At 40.2% G+C, this 20,447-nt stretch overlaps 1 protein-coding gene across 8 annotated transcripts in view; it reads left to right on the forward strand.

The window, feature by feature from the left end:
* The window catches only part of RABGAP1L (RAB GTPase activating protein 1 like), a 229,893-nt gene extending 216,352 nt beyond the window's left edge, over positions 1 to 13,541 (forward strand). For 6 of the 8 annotated variants that reach the window (XM_058843200.1, XM_058843199.1, XM_058843201.1 and 3 more), the window contains 6 exons: positions 7,089 to 7,199; positions 8,942 to 9,046; positions 10,203 to 10,286; positions 10,781 to 10,852; positions 11,958 to 12,155; positions 12,451 to 13,541. In XM_058843200.1, the coding sequence (XP_058699183.1) occupies positions 7,089 to 7,199; positions 8,942 to 9,046; positions 10,203 to 10,286; positions 10,781 to 10,852; positions 11,958 to 12,155; positions 12,451 to 12,606 (726 nt within the window). In that variant the 3' untranslated portion in view covers positions 12,607 to 13,541. Of the gene's footprint in view, positions 1 to 54; positions 4,239 to 7,088; positions 7,200 to 8,941; positions 9,047 to 10,202; positions 10,287 to 10,780; positions 10,853 to 11,957; positions 12,156 to 12,450 lie in introns of those variants that run through there. The other 2 variants (XM_058843205.1, XM_058843202.1) reach the window with 2 other exon arrangements.
* Positions 13,542 to 20,447: the final 6,906 nt, after the last annotated feature.

Genomic DNA, 20,447 nt, shown 5'->3' on the forward strand with positions numbered 1-20,447 from the left:
TGTAACTCTTAAGACATCTGCAAGTCGTCACATATAATATTTTTCTTCTTTCAGTTTATATGTTTGTAGGTAACTCTCCTGCTGTTGCACTTTTACGGGAGATCTTCATGAGCCGCAGAAATAAAGGGTGATTCAGCTACAGACACAGAAAGGAGAAAATACACATTGTTCTAGTGCAAGCTGTATGCAGTGGCATCCACAGAGACTTTGGAAGATGAACTCTTCCTTGGCTGATACAATCCTTATTAATCATTCCTGTTTATACCAAGCTTCAGTAATTTCTTGTTAAGATAATACCTGTTATGTTGGGACCCAGAGCTCTCCTGGGATCCTGAGGTACTACTGCAATAGAATTAATAGTGATGAATACTCCTCTTTAAAGGAGCAGAGAAATAAGATTCAGTTGTTAATATGATAGCTTGATAGTTCACTGGAAAAGAACAGTTCTTCAATTTTGGGTCAGCTTTGCTTATCTTTACAATGCATTTGCTTTCATTGTCACGGCTACGTTCTGTTGCCGTAGGTTTTGCGTGCTGGAGGCTCTGCCTCTGGGCACAGGCTTTACTGAATGTTCAGGATCTGGTTATTCCTCACTCTGTTTTGAACAGTTCAGTTGGCTCTAGGGGAAGCTGACAGGGGTGAAGCACTTTACTGCCCACTGCCCAGGATAGCTGGGAGCTGACTTTTCTTACATATCCTTGTACTGTTTTCCTGCTGTTCTTCATTGTGCCTTAATATGTCAAGTGCTATGCAGTTGTTATGGAGTCTGCCAGGAGTGTGGAGTGGTGAATAATCACACAGAGTGCAGCAGGCTTGACATGGCCTGTAAACATAAGTGCACAACGTTCAGAAAACCAGAGTATGGAAATCTGTGGTGAGAGAGTGTGCCTTAATTCATAAATGTGACAAAGAAGACTTACAGGTACAAAGTCAAACTGACTCTTCTTTCTTTTTTTAAGAAAAAAGCATTTGTCTGTGAGAAAATTATATTTCAAGTGTAGGATTTTTTTGTCAAAGGGTGGAAATTTCACTGTTTTTGAGACTTAGGAGTGCTGTAGCTGCTGAGAGCCAATAGCAAATATGACCTATTTGGAAAAAACCACAACTGGCTGCTGATTAACTTTTAAGTATTTTTCTAGTGGTTCACTTGTAGTACTGTGGAATTAAAATAATGCTTAGAAAACAAATAAGGGCTCTTTAAAGCTCAGTGGAAGCATATTAACTAGTTAATCCTGGTCAATGGATGGTAAAGAACATTATCCCAAGCTGCAAATGAGGATATAGGAAATGACTCTTGGGCCACTAGTGATGTGAGTCACTGTCACAGTCAAGATCACAGCCCAGGCTTTTGGCTTGTGCTTCTGAAACTCACTGTGGATTTTTTTATTAAGCTGCATTGGTCTGATCCTCTTAAGGATGCTGTGATTAGAGAGTCCCTGTAATAGGTTAGTTGCACATTAACTTCAAAGTCTGGACACATTTGTTGGTGAGTTGTCATGGAAAAATGCTTGTAAATGTTCTTTGTTCCTTGTCTTGCTTGTTAGATTTTATTGATATGTGAAGCTGAGGTTGGTAGGAACTGACATTTCAGGAGTGTTTCCAAAGGGCAGCCAGAAAATGTCACTTGTGTGGATCCTCCCAGGCAGCAGGTGGAGAACCAGCCTTGCTTTCTGCTTGTCCTTTAGGAGAGTGCTCTGCAGCCTGCGTGGTCAGAGATGCATTTCATTTGGGCAGCACCCGTGCAGGGCTTTCACCAGCCAGGCTTGGCTTGGAAAAGGACAAAAGCCAGTCTTGGCTACAAGCACAGCACTGCTCTCAGCTCCTGCTCTGTGGGCTCTGCCCCACAGCCCTACAACCTTGTAATTTTTTCAGTTTCTCTTCCCAAAGCAGAGGTTTTTGCTGCCTAGGAAGGGGATGTTTCTTGGGTAGGATCACTGGAGTAGAGAGCCCTGCAGAATGTTCCTCATATGTTCCTCAGGAAGGAAAAGAGTTTTCAGTGAGTTGATAGTTTTTAGTTACAGTTTTTAGAGTTTTTGTTACCAGCAGAAATTTGTCAGGCCCACACAGCCACCAGCACTTGAGAGCTGCAGGGATGAAGGATGTCTGAGTAAGACACCTCCCTGTGACACAGCCCTCAGAGGAAATGCCTTGATGGTCTCTTGAGAGAGAGGGAGATGGGCTGGTTTTGCAGTGTCTGGCTGAGTAACCAGTCGTGTTTGCCTGACAGCTTAAATTCATGTGCTCCCAGGAGCTGTGGTAAACACGCAGCAGTTCCTGCCCAGCACGTCTTTTACATGTTGTGATCTGACTTACCAAAAGAACAGTATTAAAGAGTGCCATGATTTTTGGCGTTTGTTTCTATATTTACAAGTATTATTTAGGAAAAGTACAGATTTTTCTGGACATGTTTTCACTTTATTTTCCATTGCTTATAACAAATTATTAGATTTTTAAAAGGTAAAAAAGTGAAATATGTTCAAAATTGTTGTTTGTCACCAAATTTCATAACTTTTAGCTAAAGTAAATTACAAATTCCCTATAGAAGCCAGGAAGAAAAGTGAGTTGTATGTGCAGAAAAAAATAGCAATAGAGTTCAGTTTTATGTTCTTCTAAATATTATGGAGTTTTCCTTCTGTTTGAGAATGCCTCATGTAACAATATTTGGGTTGACTTGATGAGAAATTTCCAGAAGTGAGCCTGGGAATTAATGTAAAATAAAGAGGATATAGTTGTACAAAAAGGGCTGGAGTTTTGCAAGCAGATGCTGCTGTTCTGTTCCACCTTTTCCTCTGTCAACCCCCCTGTGCAATGGAGAACTTGTGTGAATAAATGTGTAATGTGGACATAATAGCCTTCTCTGTAATGGCCTTCTCTGTGCTTTGAAGGAGAAGCAAAAATTAATACACTGGTCATTTTTATTCAGTCATGGCAACTGAACATTAACCATCATGAGGAAAATCATGATGACTTTTGTTGTGGAACATTGTCTGTTGTTTCTTTAAAAAGTGTGCTGGGGCACTTTGGGGAATGCTTCTCCAGAGTAACCAAACAGAAAACACAGCTAGGAGCCTCTGTGTTGCTTACCATGAGAGCCTTTCCTGGATCACTTGCTCTGAAAGCTTTTTGGGTTTCTAGATGGAGGTTCACAGGATTTTCCTTTGGAGCTCCTCTCATTTCAAGAGCCATTGGGTTTTTGAAGACCTGTTTGCTCATATCCATCAAGTGAATTTTAATCAGTGTTTTCATTCCGTCATTGAGGGTCTATTCACACCCAGAGGTCTGGGGTTTGGATTTCTTGATTTAACCCAGCCAGCAACTCAGGCAGCCGCTTGCTCACTCCACCACAAGTGGGATGGGGGAGAGAATCATCACAGTAATAGTGACAAAACTATGTGGGTTGAGATGAAGACAGTTCAGTAGGTAAAGCAAAAGCTGTGTGCTCAGCAAAGCAGAACAAGGAACTAAGCCCCTTTCCCATAGGCAGGTGGTTGTTTAGCCATCTCCAGGAGAGCAGGGCTCCATCACACATAACAGTGACCTGAGAAGACAAATGCCATCATTCCAAAGATCCCCCTTCTTTCTTCTTCTCCCTGCTTTACGTACTCAGCATGGTGCCACATGGTCTGGACTATCCCCTGGGGTCAGTTGGGATCAGCTGTGTCTCCTGCCAGCTCCTTGTGTACCCCCAGCCTCCTCACTGGTGAGGAGGTACAAGAAGCAGAAAAGGCCTTTGTTCTGTGCAAGCCCTGCTCAGCAATAGCCAAACCACCTCAATCCTATCAACATCTTTTCCAGCACAAACCCAAAATGTACTAACCACCATGAAGAAAACTTAACTCTACCCGAGCCAAATGCAGCACAGGGTGTTGCTGAACAGAAACAGAATTGCTTAACAAGTTTGGTGACTCATTACACCCCACTTGAGTACAGCACAGAGAGGATGCATCATGGCCACTAATCTCAGGAATTGCTCCTTGGTGCAGCCTGGAAGGGAGCAGAGGGTGGAGTTCAGCCTTTCAGTCATCCTGAACTGAGGCTTGCCTACTGCTTTCAAGTTTGCCATCTTCTTTCCACCCAGTGTGTGATGGAAGCGGGAGTATCTCTCTCTAAAACTCATAACAAAATACACAACGAAGAATAAGCAACTTTCTTTTTTGTATTAGAAATTTCTTTATATCCTGTTTTCACTGTCTACACCAATGGTTGAAAGCAGTATTTGGTCTGTGGCTTTACAGGAGGTAAGTTGATTTGTATTTATGTGTATCAGCATTGTTTGTCCTCTTTGGAAATGCAGTATCCTCCTTTTAAAAGCTAGCCTGAGTTCACCAGCCACCTTTTGTATCCAGGAGGAGGAATTTGGGAAAGAGGGATCTGTCATTTTACTGACTGTAGAAACTGAGCAGTATTGAGGTGAAGGAAATGGTTGTCATAGTAAATGCAATGTTGTGGAGAGGAGGCAGGAAGCTGTCTGTTTACATCAGGGACAACTAGCAGGTCTGACTAGTATGATGCCAGTTACAAAATGCTGCCTCTGATGTGAGTCCTGCTCTAACAGACCGGCTCCATCAGTTGAACTTTGTCACTGTGAGCAGATTTCATAAAACTCTAAATAGTTCACAGCCTATGGAAATAGTTTGCTATACATGAAGAGTGCTGTTTGCTCTTTCTGTCTTTACTGTGTTTAGTTTTTGTTTAGGCAGACTTAAGAGTTTCCTCCTGAGAAGGGAGGCAGTTTTATACTGCTAGCCCTGGGGGGAGGAGCTGAAAAAACAAACCAGCTAATCGGGCATACTGCCCTGGCTGGAGGAAGAGTAAAGATGGTCCTGTGAGAACCTCTCAGCTGCACATTCAGAGTTTGGTGAATGAGCTAAAAACATCTTTTAGCTATTGACTGGATGCCCAAGGTAAGAGATCTTTAACTCACTACCAAGGTGCCATGTAAATTCTACTTTAAGAGGAGGATAGTGCATTTCCAAGCACAGAGCTTGCTTACCCACTTGTCTGTGAATGCAAAGCAGGAACTCTCAACCTCACACTGCGTGCCTTGCTTTGCAGACACTGAAGCTTTTGGCAAAGACGTAGCAAAAATGGTAAAGCCAACTCGGTTATTTTGTGAAAGTCATAAGAATTTGCTGCTCTCTTCCTCTAAGCAACATCTCTGTGTAAAAGTATTGGTGCTGTAGCACCTGGTCCTACTCAGGTCTCAAGTTTTAGGTGAACTCGGGTCACTTTCTGACAACCGGCGTGTCTATAAAAATCAGTATTTCTAATATAGTCTGAATGAAACAGGAATAAAGATGTTACAGATTGTTATTAGTATTACTATTGTTGACTGCAATTTGGTTTTACACTTTAAAGCTTATATTATGTTTACAGACAAATTTTACTTTAATTTTTAAAATCCCTTGTTCCAAACAGACTACAGTGCATTTAAAATAAGAAAGATTCCCCAAAGTTGTGTGTCTTTTAGCAGTGGTTATTTTAACTGTGTTAAGACAAAAGCATTTTTTTTACAGTTTCTCTACAAAACAAGTTACTCAAAGTACAATCTTTTGGAAAGGAAACAGACTTACTTCCTTGTACTGGGCAGTGCCTATTCTAGTTACACAATAGGGTCACATTAAGGAGAGAAAATTTGTAGAGGTTCCACTTCCTGCCACAGAGGAAGTTCCCACACAGAAGAGACCTTTTTTTTTGCATCCTCTTAGAGCTCCTGTTTTTGTTTAAGACAAACATGCAAAATCTGCTTGCAACAGAAATGAAAATTGCAATTTCATAGTTGTGGATTTGGAAAGAAAAAGATATCTGAGCATAGCTGGTGAGTAGGAAGAAGTGAAAACAGGTGAATAATATACAAGAAATCACATTTTGTAGGAATGCATTCATTGAACATCTCTTGAAAAACATTTTAAGTGCTAATATATATAATATATATCATTGAGTTTTACTGATATACTTGGACTTTTACTGTCAAGAAATGAGACCTATAACAATAGGGTATTGTTTTTCCACCTATGAGTTTCCATATGAATGTGGTGCTTTTCCTTGAATTTCCATGGTTACCCTTTGCAGCCTGTTTTGGTATGAAAGGTACACAGTGACAGAAAGCCAGCACAGTTTTTTTCTCTTTAAAATCCATTTGGAGGAAGGCACCTCTGTCTGTCCCACCTGGCTGTGTTATTCTGAAAATTAGACTTTTATTTGATGTTGAACCCCTGGAAGTCCACTGACTCATAGGCATCTTTTGAATATGGTTCTGTTTCTCAACTCTAGAACAACAGTCAGAGATTTCTAAAATACATGAATTATTACTGTTCATTCTCCTGTTCCTTCACCTTCTGTGGTTAATGCTCCAGATAGTCATTTCTGCCTGTGTGGAGTGGGTAGGGAGGGCAGTGAAGCAAGAGCCTGCAGCCTCTGGGTTGTCCATTTTGTGTTCCTGTCACTGCCCCCAGCAGGTCCTGGGCCTGTGCTCTGGGATGAGCTCCCCTCTCTACCCAGCACTGTAAAGTACACAGTGCTGTCACTGGCATGAGTTACAGAGAAGTGCACAAACGGTGATGCAGGATGTACAAGCTGTAGGGAGTTCCCTGCTAAATGCTGTTCTTGCTGGTCCTGCAGGAAATGGGAAGTTGGCACTGCATCACCTACAAAGTGGACTATTTTTATGGATCCCTGCAGACAGAAAAGTGTAAAGTGGAGCAGAACAGCTTTCTACTTTGATTGGAAGCATTATTATGAGTAACTCTTAATTGGTCCCTGTTCACTGCTGCTGTGTGGGATTTTATCTGCCTAATGTCTTTAGATGATGAGTAGGCAGAAACCAAGTGCTTTTGTGGAGAGGTCAGTGTTTACTTTTGACAGGGAAACACTACAATCAGTGTGTCCCTTGCACAACCCAAACCAGTGGGATGTAAGTGGATCAGCTGCATTTGCACTGCTGGCTTAATTCACTGTTGTTTCCTAGAGCAGCAGTCCTGTCTCAATGTGCACTCTCGCCTTCTCAGTGTTTTCCACACACCGTGCACTCGCTCACTGCTCTTTACAAGGTTTAACTTTCTTTCCTGGTTGTTCCTTTCTTTCCACAGAGGGAAAACCGCAGGCTCCAAGAAGCAAGCATGAGGCTGGAGCAGGAGAACGATGACCTTGCCCATGAGCTTGTAACAAGCAAAATTGCCTTGCGGAATGACCTGGACCAGGTAACGTTAACAGAGTTGGGTCCCAGCTCAGGCTTGGCAACAGCAGTTTTGGGAGCTCTGCTTTGTGTTCAAGTGAAAGCATGAACACATTAAAAGTGTAATAATTTTTGCTTTTACTTTCCTGACAACCTCACTCTTAGCTGCACTCAGCTGGATTTTCACATGCCGCTGTAGGCATTCAGTGAGGTCTGGCCAAGACTGATTGCATCTTCTCTGTTGAGGGTTGTTTAGAAAATGTAGGCCATAACCTTTAGGCTGATAGTAAAGAACGAACATTTCCTTGAAAAAGGTATCTTGAGAGACTAATTTCAAGGGAAGTTGCATTGCAGAATGTCTGTGTGGATCTGTTTTTAACAGCACTTTTAGTACAGCCAACAAAATTCAGAGATAATGAAGTGGCGCGGCACCAAAAATTGAAAGGACTCCTGGGTGTTCACTGATAACTGCTCGTGTTCCCTGTAGAGACTGGAATGGGGAGGGCAGCAGCATTCAGAGCCCTTTGCCTCAGAGACAATGATTTTCAGAGAAGCACACATTCAGCCCTCTCTTTCTACACTGCAGGTGCTTGGAGAAACTGGAATGAACACAAGAAAGGAAAGATTTTTTTCTTTTCTCTTTTCACAAGAAAGGAGGAAAGATTTGTAGTTCCTTCAAAGCATATCTAAAACAGGTCTTTCATCAAAAATATCCTTGTAATCCCCAAGTTCTTTTGTTCTAAGATGTTAATCTCATCAATTTTCCATTCTTGCAGTGTTTTCCTTTCTCCCATACAGCCTTATACACACTAAGCAATAAAGAAATCTTTAATCCATCTCTTCAGTCATGGAGATGGTGGAGCTGGTTCTGCTGCCACTAATATCCTCATTAACCATTATTACTGTGGCAGAAAGATAAGCTGATCCCACCACAGTGGTAGAAAACCAAACTTCAGCTCAGAGACAAGTTCAGTTACTTGTTTCCAATGCACTTTTCCCTCTTGTAATTTCAGCAAAGTCAGTGTTAATTTGCCACAACCATTTCCTGTCCTGGGCCTCATTACTGAACAGGAAGGGTGGTGAGATGCCATGTGTGTTTTCCTGCTGGGGAGACCTATAGAATATGTCCAAAATTGAGAAATACATTTCTCTCCTGATGATCGGTGCTCACAAAAACAAAGCATTCCCAGTATGTGTCACCACAAGCTTGGTCCTTCCAGAGAAAATTATGTTCTCAGTTTTCAGGTTTCTTCACGTTATACTTAATTGCACCAATAAATCATTTTATCTGGTGGTCCTCTTCATCTCTTACACGTGTCTTTGCCTGAACACTTTGTAGGGTACAATGCAGACACCTAAATATTTTAGTTATGTTTTCCCTGCTCACAGATTAAAAAATGGGATGAGTTATTTGAAGTTACACAGGAGGTAAATCATGCTGCCCTCACTTAGATTAATATTGCTCCCAACAAAAATATTCTGTACATGGCTGTTTGTGCTAGGACATAGCATCTGTGCTTATGTGCCATCTGGGCACAGGTAAACAATTGGCCAAAGGGTCCTTTTCCACATTTGTTGAAACACAGTGAAATAATTTTGTAAATGGCTAACTGAAAAGGGAATTTTATATCAAAAAGTTAGGTGAGTCATTAGAAGGCAGGAAAAGGCAATGCTAGAACCTGAGCTTTGTGTATTTCTGAGCTGTATATCCCAGTGTTTGTACTGGCACAGATAACATCTGATTTACACAAGTGTCTTGGATTCTAGGCTGAAGACAAAGCAGATGTTTTGAACAAGGAACTTCTCCTGACCAAACAGAAGCTCGTGGAGACTGAGGAAGAGAAAAGGAAGCAGGAAGAGGAAACTGCTCAGGTAAGGCGTTCTCCAGTTTTTCCCATTTAGTTAGTTAATGCGAGAAAAATGATATGCAGAAGACTGTGTGGATCTGTTGCAGTTGTGAAAAGGATTTTGTCCTCAAAATGCAGTTTCAATTAAAAGTTTATAGTGCCAGAGTAATTATGTTTTTTTCCAAAGTACAATTTTCAGTGGTTTTCTTTACTTGGGCTCTGAATGTTTAGTTTTTCATAGCTTATCCTCTTCCAGGTATTGTAATGATTGTTGTCACTGGTGGTGAGCAATCTCAGCTAAGGAGATGTGATCAGACCTTTTCAATATCTAAATGAAGGAGCTGGAGGAGCTGTTGCCTTCTAAGAGCCTGTTCTGGATTCAGCTGCTGGATCACTTAAATAATGTTCCTGCCTGAAGCTAGACCCAACAGCAGAACAGGGGTGGGGGTTGGGAGAATTTTGCTGGCTTCATACTTATCTGCAAAACACTCAGTCTTCATTCTGTAATCCTATCTAACATGTACGTTTCAAAAGTGATACCCTGATCTTTATTTTTGCTATTTGGCAACAGTGACTGCAACAATTAATGTTAATTCACTGTGTCTCTCTAAAATGGAGCTCTGTGTTTGCTCTAAGTGAGGGAGTGAGGCTTTTTTCCTACTGAAAGGGCTCTCAAGTGGAGTGGTTCTGAGGGAGAGATGAGTTAGCTGTGTTTTCACTTGGTGCCATAAACCCAAATAGATTTTTTTCTTCTGTTACGGAGATGACAGTGTTGAGAGATCCTTCTTCTTATTCCATCTCCAAGCAAACAAGCAATCTGGCCAAACCTGCTGTGACAGTGTGCAGAAAAACAAAAACTAAATCAGTAAACCCCACCTTGTAGTAATGTGTTTTTTGTGTTCTGTGGACCATGATGTACCACCATTTAACACAGAGAATGGGAGAATTTACAGGAGAATTTTCTAACCAGGGATAATGGGTCACAGTACAGACTTCTTGGTTATCACTGATATAATCAGTATTTGTAAACTGAGTAAATCGGACATTTGTCTGAGAACTGGAATTTCATAAGAAGCAGCTGTAGAGATGTAAACACAGCAAGACATGAAGAAAACAATCTGATGATGCATTTTGAGAAGTTCTGTCAGTGTACTGTGTAACTTCTCTCATTCAATTCCTAGCTGAAGGAAGTCTTCAGGAAGCAGCTGGAGAAGGCAGAATCTGAGATCAAGAAAACCACAGCCATTATTGCAGAGTATAAACAGGTACCATTCCAGAGACCCTCTCTCATATTTCTTCTCTCAGCCTGTTACAGGAGCTGAATTTTCAGCATTGCAGATCTCATCCTTCAAATAAGCGCCACCTTTCAGGCTTTTGGAGAGCAATGTTGGAATTTGTCATAAATCTTCTTGTGGCTTTCCTAATAGTCTTCTAATTAGGCAGTCAGGAATAACCTGTCTTTCAGCTAATTTTAGTACTGTAGGGTGAATGCTTCTGTACTTTGTGACATAATGCAGTATAAACATCATAAACCAACTCATCCATAAAATGTCCCTGTCTCTGTGTTCTGGTTCTGTATTGAATACTGCTGGGTTTTTAGCAGCAGCAGCAGCAGTAGTGGAGTTGTTAAGGGGGATGCATATCCCTGAGTGAGGCAGAATTTAAGAAATGTTGGTTCTAGCAAAAAACATTGTTAAAAAGCACAGATTCTACTTTAGTATAGTAAACATGAGCTAAGAGACTGCTTTCTTTGCTCCAGATTTGTTCCCAGCTGAGTACCAGGCTGGAAAAACAACAAGCGGCCAGTAAAGATGAGCTGGAAGTTGTGAAGGTGAGAACAATGTCTACACAGGGGATATTGCTAATGCAAATGTTGCTGAACGCCAGGGATACAGAACGAAACTTGAACTGAAGCTTAAAGTACATCATCGCCCCACATGCATTTTTCAGCAGATGTAAACAAGGAAAGGGTTTATTTCCTTTCATGGTTCTTTATCTTGCATGAGATTGTGTGGAACTGAAGTGTGTTTAGTACTTGCCCTTTTGCTGTTAAAGTATATACTTCTGGTAAAACATGTAAAGAAAACAGTATTTACTTGGGTGTTTTGATAAAAACACCTTGGATGTTAACTGACAAAAAAAGAAGACCCTCTGGAAGACAAAACATGTTGTTTCTCAAGTGTGCACAGCAGAGGGATTGGAATTGGCCAGACTGGACAAGGTTTATATTTGGGTTTCTGTAATTTATGTAGAATTGGTTTAAGTAATTAAACCAAATGGCACAGCTAGGGCCATCCTCAGAATATCCACAGGGGTTCTTCTCCCTTCTCTAAACCCCTTACCAGGAACACCTACATAACAGCGAAACATTTTGTGATAGGTAATAATAATAATTATATTAATAATAATAACAACAATAACAATAATGATTCAGAGTAGGCAGAGTTGTTTACACTCTGCTGTAGCTTCTCCATATTTCTTTAGTTCTCAAGCTGAACTGGATTTTTTGCTTTTTAGTGACTTTTTAATGTTATTGATAATAATATAAAATAATTCTAGGATTGATGTTCCTAGATTCTGCTGAAATAGCTCAATATCCTGTTTTAGTCTGTGCAAGCCAGGCCAGCTGTTTCATCTACTCAGATTTAATTTACTCTTCTGAGTTGTGCTGACATAAATATTACAAAGCTTTGGTAGCAAGAAGTTTCTAATATAGGAGCAAAGTCTCTGTGCTGAGTAGATTTTAGGAATTTTTATACTGGTTAACATACCCTGGAAATTGTTCATGAACGACTCAAATTCTTTTCATGCCAGTTATAAAAACTGCAGTACTAGATGGTTTGAGATTGAGGCAGTGTGACAAATAAAATGGCTGTTCCAGGAAGTACAGCAACTCCTGTACCATGGATTAAGAATGAGCTTTCTGGGTATTTCAGGGTAAAGTGATGGCCTGCAAACACTGCAGTGAGATTTTCAGCAAGGAGGGGGCACTGAAGGTGCCTGCTGTAAGCATGGACAACAAAGGCATCGAAACAGATGATGAGAAGGATGCACTGAAGAAGCAGCTGAGAGAGATGGAGCTGGAGCTTGCACAGACCAAACTGCAGCTTGTGGAAGCCAAGTGCAAAATTCAGGTACGTGAAATCCAAGTACAGCAGGGTGGTCATCTTAACCTCGTGCTCAGTCCAAAATTACTCTGAATCATGCAAAAAATTGTTCCAAAAGGGAGTACATACCTGCATGCCTGTATATCTGAACTTTCAGAAAATAATTCTGTCTTAAAAAGAAAATGATGATTTTATTTGTGTGTCTAAATATTCTCTCCCCAGTGCCTGGGAGATTGCAAGGGAAGTGCAACAACTGAGTGTGAAGATGCTTCTTTGTTAATTAATTAGGTTTTGATAAATTCTGACTATTCTGCTTTCTTAGGAGCTGGAGCACCAGAGAGGAGCCCTTATGAATGAAATCCAAGCTGCCAAAAACTCTTGGTTTAGCAAAACCCTGAACTCTATCAAAACGGCCACGGGCACACAGGCACCTCCGCAGCCCCAGCCGCCTCTGCCTCCCAGAGAGGGCAGCACATAGTTCCAGCCACAGCCAGCACAAGAGCACAAAGAACAACACAGCTGAAACCTTGGAGGATTCTTCCAGTGGTCTCTCCTCCTGGGCAAAGGACAATGAGGCAGGAGTGCAGGCTTGAAGTGAAATTCTTCAGTGTTTTTCATTAATTTTCTGATGTGACCCTTTTCAAAGAGGGGGGGAAAAAAAAGTCCTGGTTTATGTTGAATTCCTACTTCCCATACTGCCTTGCTGAAAGCCACGTTCTGATACCTTCATACTTTTACACTTTATTTTATATGACTAGATGTTAAATAAATATTTCAAAACTAGGTCTTTAATACACATCTAATTTGAAATTATTTTTGTCTTGCATAGAAGGTTTTTCTTCTGGAGGAAGAGAGAGAATGGAAAACGTACAGTACTGCAGCATAATCTCTCCCTAGAAAGCACAGTGTAAGACAATGAGGATAACTTAGGCCCTGGGACCATCTCAGAAGTTTATCACAGCAACTGCATCCTGCAGAGAAGCACTTTTTGTAAAGCTTAGGCCATAGCAAAGACAGGCTTGTGCTCTCCTGGCACAATTGCTATGAGCTCCCCTTACAACTTCTTAGTTTGGATTGGTTTATCTTCAGAAATACAAATAGTGCCATTTTTGTAACACTGTTGTTTAAAGGCTATTTACAGCTCAGCTGGAATTTAACAGAAAGTTCCCTAGTTCCCTTTTTTAATTCATGTTTATATTAAGAATTCCAAGGAATAATTCCTTCCACTGGGATAAAGGGGGAACCTTTTGACGCTTGATGTTTTTGCTGAGAAGCAGAGTGGAGACCTTGCATGGTTTTGACCTTTTGTAAATCCTGTGCAATAAAGGGTAGGTTTTATGAATAAAAGTAATGAAAACCTTGCCCTGGGTCTATATTCAGATTCCAAATTTGACACAGAAATAAGGTATCAAATAAAACACCCATGAGACTTGTGCTGCACTGGTGAATAAAATACCATAGAAACAAGATCTGTTTGCTTGAAGTATTTGGTTAGGAAACACTTTGTTGATCTTACTTATTTTTATAAAAACAAGCATTTTCAAGTGGAATACAAGCCCTAGACTTTCCTGTGAGGGTAGACTTCTCTGGTGATTCCCAAACCTGTCTGGTTGTTTTATATTTCTTAAGGTAAGAAGGTTCAAAAGCATTTGTTTTGACTAAACATAAAGTGTTCATAGAAATACTTATTTCATGGAAAATTAAACTATTGCTTGAACTGATGGAATATTTTTTTAATTATATGTGTCATGTCTGAAGATGGTCTTGCAGGTAAATGTCATTGCTGGACTAAATGTTGTGTATTAATTGTTTCATTTACAAGGTTTTTCCAGGGACACTAGTTCTGTTTTGATCTTCTTTTTTTAATTCTAAGGAATGCCATACATTGTCAGTTTTGTACAATAAAATTTAATAATACCCATCTTGTGCTCTGTTGTCAAGCATAATTGTGAATTATTTTCAACAGGGTAGTACAAATTTAGTGTTACCAGTGCCAAAGGAAAGATTCTAAAAGGCAGTCAGCTGATAGAAGTAGAGCTCAAAATATAATCACCATCCTGACACAATTCTCTCTTCTAAGAATAAGGGGTTAAAAAAACTTTAATATTTTAAAATGTACCTTCAAGAACGTATCATCTGGAATTATTAATACAGTGAGGAACAGAAGGGGGAAACAGAAGGTACTTCTTTTGCAAATGTTATCAAAGGTCTTTTTCCCTTGTCACTGTCTTGCTCATAATATTTGCATAAATGTTTCCATTCTCTTGACTAACTAAACCCAGTGTTAGTCATTCACTTACCAGTTCTGCTTCACATTTAGAATGGGAATCTGAATTCATAATAAATCTGAAGTGACATTTAAGGATACCTGGTGAACATGTGATTGTTGCATTTGAGAGTACTCTGCCCATGAGGGAAACTGGTTTTGACAAGTGTCTGAATTTCTCATTTCATTTATCTTAAATCATACTTACAAGTGGATTTAAAACCATGATTGGAAAAGTTCAGTAAGAATGATTAAAGGAATGTGTTAGGCTGTGATTCCCTGAGCAGATGAATTAAGAGCTCACTACTGCTCAGCCCTCCAGCTCCCCACTGTACAGTCCTGTCCCTTGTCCTTGTTGTAGTATGTACTGGAGATAATTAAAAACAACAGCAAAAAAACCATGTGGGTGGATTTATCCCCCTACAGTTTATCTGCTGTCAAGTGAATGAGTTAAATCACCTCACAGGGTCCAATGAGTGCAAGCGGATCATGGGACTTTCCAAGTTCATCAAAAAGGAACTGGTAAATCACCTTTCACAGGATGAGCTTTGACACAAGATTCATTTTCTCAGTGTAGCTGCTTTCTGACTTTGGACATTGAGTTTCAGGAACAAAACCACATTTGCTACCTGCTAGCCATGACAATTTCAAACCCTTGTAAGGATGGAAGCTGGCTTACCTCACCCAAAGGAAAGCAATGACCCTAAAGGCAATAAACACTTTCCACCTTCCAGCTGTGGATCCAAGGCAGCATTTGGAACAATGGCATTTCGAAGAGTAATATTTAGGAGGAAACTGCATCTTCTCGGCATTACTGAAAGAGTAAGAAAATAGCTTAATGGCATTATCTTGATGAATATTGAGAATGAAGGAAAGGAGCAGGACTCCATGATTAAACCAGGCAAGCTAAAATCCTGTCTGTGACTATAGATGCTATTGGGAAATTAGTTTCCTGCAAGGAAAGAGATCTCTGTGTGACAGAACTACCTACACACATATCCTTGGTGGATTTGTCAGGGATAGCTGGCTTATTGTCCAGCTTTTCAGCAGGAAACATCATCAAAGTCTCACTGAAACTGTTGTTTCTGTGTGGCACTGGAACAGCTAACATAGCTCCTGAGTGTGGAGTGATCAACCTTTTTTCCCTGATTCTGTAGTAAACTATGTGTTCAGATCAAACTTTTATTAAAATTAATTTGAATTTTATAAATATATATGTGGAACTAAAACCTAAAACTATTTTTAAATCATATTGAGAATGTACCATTCTGAAATAAAGACTTTACTTTGATTAGGAACAAACCTCCAAAGAATATTTTTACTACAACTTCTATCTTGTTGGACTATAATTTGTTCCTGAGATGCCCAATATAGGGGGGGGGGGGGGGGGGAAGTCCTTTTCACTTTAAAAAGTTGGTTTTCCTTTGACTGTAACACTTTACAGGCTAAATGAAGCAAGGCTGATTTATTTACATGGTACATTTGTGAACTAGTCTTGTATTATCTTTGTGAACCAAACTTATTCTAAATAGGACTTATTCCACTTAGTTTACATTTCTAAATGTAAAATGTACCTGGAGAGGAATAAAGAGAAAAAAGATAGAAACTAGTAGGGGTAGAGAAGTCAAGAAACTGCAAAATCCCTGAGGTGCCATCTGCATTAGGGTTTGGCAGAGCCAGTCTCAGGAAAGGTAGCCAGCTATGTAATCAGTACTGCCAGTGAACAAACCCACCCTTGTCCTGTTCCGTAATGAGGATCTAATTTGCTACAACTAAGATAAAGTGCTTACACAGGTAAGCAGCATTTTTTTTCTTTGATAGACATTTTAAATGACTTAACTAAGTTGGCCCTTGAAATTTCTTTTAAGATAAATTATCATCTCTGCCACTGTGTTAAGAACAACTTGAAATAAAACCAGCCGTTTACAAGGGGAGATGGAGATAAAAAGTCAAGAACTGCAAGAATTCAGCCCCTTAACAAAGCATGAAGTATCCCATTGACTTCAGGGTTGTGATGCCACTCATTGACTGAACATGGTAGTTTAGGAGGAAATAAAAATCTACATTTACTGGCATCGAAGTACCAAAATTTGGAAGTCACAGGTCACGCTTTCTCTACAGGATCAAGGCAGGGCTGTTCCTTCTATTAAGCAGCTGCAGTGAAATCCATGAAACTACTTGTATGTGTGGGAGAACTATAATCAGGTGATTCTCATTTACTCAGAGGATTTTCATTTACTGTTAGACTCAGGGATAATTGGCAACTTCTGCATCATCTCCTAAGCCTAAACACCCTTGGCTTTGAAACCAGAAGCACTCTTACAGTGCTGGTGTTCTTCCAGCTGTTAGAGAGAAAATCATAGTAAGTGTCATGTCTGATTGATTGTGAAGAGAGGACAGAGATGTTCCCCTCAGGTCTGAGGGACTGCTGTGGCTGACAAGCACTCTCTGTCCCTGCTGAAGGGGCTGCTGTGCAAAGAGCTGGCTGCACCAGATGTGCAAACACAGAGGTTAAAACTAAATTATTTGTCTGTCTATTGTGCTAATATCCTACTGGGAACTGTCCCATTCCCATTAGTTCCTTCCAGCTAATAACACTAAGGGGAGACATGATGAAACGCTCAAGTTTGGATCTCTTGGGTTTTAGGGGAGGTGTACGTCACAGCAGCCTTTAGAACTGAGCTAATCCACACGTGGCTTGGGAAATGCAAGGAATTTGCAACTGGATAAATAATGTTCAGCATTGATCAAAACCTTATCTTTCCCAGGCCAGAAGTCTACACAATTTATTTCAGGATTGTGACTTAACACATACAGGTCAATTCTCCAGGAATACAGGGCTCTCCATGTCTCCTTGGTCCCAACGGCTTTGCTACTGAATGTATTTCATGCTATTTTTACCTGAAAAACAAAAAATGGGTAGAGAATTAGGATATTACTTTTTATTATTTTCTTATTCAGTGGGACTTGCTTTTATTTAACCTGTAAAGAAATATATATGTATCTTTGGAGAACTATATCTTACTTATAGAATAATATATAAGAAATGGAACGACAAGGGGATAAATACATCAAAAGGATTTGGTATCATAAATTTCATTTGTGATTTGATACCACCAGAATCCTGGGCTGTACTAATTTCCTTACAGTTTCTATTACTTTTGTATTTTATATTATACATGGATGGTACTACCAATGCAAACCACAGCAGATGTTCCCAGATTTTTCTTCAGATCTCAATTCTTGTTTTTCAGTAATCCCTGGGTTTTCAGTTCTGCTATACCACCCTCAAAAGCTGTGCCAGCAGCTCTCTTGAGCATTGGGAACTCTTGCTTTCCCATGGAAGAAGATTCTCTGGCTTCTTTGAACTGGGAAAACATGACATAGGAATGCAGAGAAGTTTCTAATCAAGCATAATCCATCTCCCTTTGTGTCTGCCATTAAGGTAGATTCACTCTGGCACACTGAAAACAGCAGCTTCAAATCTCTGATTCCATGACAACGAAGTTTTCTACATTTGGGGTTGCCTTTGTGATCTGGGTGTGTCCCAAGTTCACAAATCCTAAAGAGTTAGGAAAAAAAAGAGCATCATAGAGAGGTCAGACTTCCAGCTGAGAACCATCCAGTACTACCACTGGATGTGTGGGTAACACATCCATGTATTATATAAAGTACAATGTGAAAATATAAGTGTAATGCTTGTTATTAAAAGTGCAATTCAATGTACATGGTCACAACAAATGTTTACTTTTTTAATTGTTACAGAATTGTTCAGATCAGTACCTTGTTATCATTGTGTGAACAATGCCTTGTAAAATAAATGGAAATGGAAAACAACTTGGGAATAAGATGCTTATTTTCCTAAGCCATTTACTTAAGAAGCAGCTTAAATCTGTTTGCAGGAGGAAGCAGCTGCTGTGTCAGGTTTTATGACGCAGTTGTCACCAGCAGCTCTGTTGCACCGGGCACAGTGACTTGGCAGGTTGGCTGTCCAAAGGGAGTGCAGGCTAATTCCAGCCCATTCCTTAGGATAATGTGCTGGTCACAGGGAGCTGGGCCACAGAGCGAAGGGCTCACCCTGGCCCTCTGCTCCACGTGCCAGTCTGAGGTTTCCAGCACAGAGAATGATTTTCCTAAAGGTTGGTGATACACAGCAATGGGACAATAGTTAAGGACTTCATGCTTCCCCGGAGTACACAAGCCTTGAGGCAGCGTGCCTGCAGGAAGAGACATGAGGGGCAGAAGGAAACAGCAGGACATTGGCAAGTGACTACTAAGAGAGAGGCAGGGCTGAGCAAGAACAGGACAGAGCAGAATGTACCACAGTCAAAAATATCCAAATGCTTTATAAAACCATTTTTCCATGTGAGCTACTGCTCTAGGATTTCTTTTCTATTAACTGAGATGAACAGCCATTGTTGCCAGATAACAGCGAAAGCACACAGCACTTCAGGGGAAGATAAGGCCAACAGGGACAAAAGCTGAAGATTAAATTTACCAGCCATAACATTTTGTATGAATTTACCTCCACATCACCATCCAAAGCATTTGTCAGGAAAGGAGGCAGCATCCAGACGCTGTTGCAGCTTTCTGCAAAGGAGAGCTGTGTGGAGCTTGTTTTTACATGACAAGAGTGACAACTCTTCCACATGGACACTGCCACTCAAAGGGAAGTGCACAGAAATGTTCATCATTTCACATGTGTACAGCCATGTGTACAGAAATGTTCATCATTTAAGGAAACTAAATAAACACTTTAAAAAAAAAACAAACTCTAAGAAAAAAAGCAAATTACAGGCTCACTTCAAATGTATTTCTAGGTTAACGAAAGCATTTCCTCCTCCAGCCAGAACTTAAATTAGAAAGTGATACCAATTTAAATGGTAAAAATAAGAGCACTTGCTAATAATATAAGACCACAACTGAGTGTGGAGAAACTCAAAGATTAGTAGATAAATTAAAAAACACAACATTTTTCCTTGTCTCAGGTGCTGCTACACAGGAAATATTATAAGGAAGTAATTCCTGAATAAGCAACTGCCTTAACCAATTAAACAAACAAACAAACAAAAACATGCCATAAAAGTAAATTCCAGCTGACCATATTGCATTTCCTAGATCAAACCAACTATTCTATCTCCAAATGCTATTCCTGAAGATGGTCAGGCTTACACTTAGTCCTATGAAAATTTATAATAACCACAGTTAATTTTGCAGATCTTTTCTCCACTGCAGATCCTGAAGCACTGCAGCAGAGGGTTATAATAAACACCTCAGTACAACATCTGTTAAAAGCACTCTGGGGAATGCCAACTTGAATACAAATCTTTGGCTTCAGGGCTTCTATGAATTCATTTTTGACAAATTTCTTCTTCCCTCCGTACCTTTATAGATCTCTTAACAAATTAATTCCTGGATGTTCACACTACAAGAGAAAAAACCCCAGACCCTAAGCCCAAGCATCAGCAAATGGGCTGCCATTCCTCAGTCTGATAAAATGGTGTTATAACTGGCACCCTGTTCTAGAGAAACTGACTTTTTCAGCTCTGTGTTCTGCCTTGGGTCACACTTTATAAAGGACATCTGGGGGCAAACACTGCCTCCTCTACATTCTGGTGAAAGAATGCCATTGCTTTATTGTTTTCTTTCAGGGAAATTTTAATGCCCAGTGGAGCTATAGAAACTTTTTTTTGTTAGTGCTCACTGTGCTGATTTAGTAACAGCGTCTACATCATGTTTTTCTTTTGATGAGGAAAATGCTTAAAATAGAATTTTGGTAGCATTACACCAGCATGTTTTTACATGTATATAGCCAAGTGCTCTGTAAATAAAAGCTACATTTTCCATGTAAATGGTAACAACTAAGTCTCTTACTCACAAAGTCACTCCCAGAGTACACATCGTGACATTACAGGTCATCAGCAGTAACTTACCCTCTGGGTTTGTTGTAGAAAGCTTATTACGCATTAGTTGTGAGGGTCTCCTTCTCTGGTGCTGTGTTGAGGGCACTGTGCCATCCGCCCAACTTCTACTGGATTTGGTTGTTTTTTAAT

Source organism: Poecile atricapillus, chromosome 7, assembly GCF_030490865.1.
Source record: "Poecile atricapillus isolate bPoeAtr1 chromosome 7, bPoeAtr1.hap1, whole genome shotgun sequence".
NCBI classification, from domain to species: Eukaryota; Metazoa; Chordata; class Aves; order Passeriformes; family Paridae; genus Poecile; species Poecile atricapillus.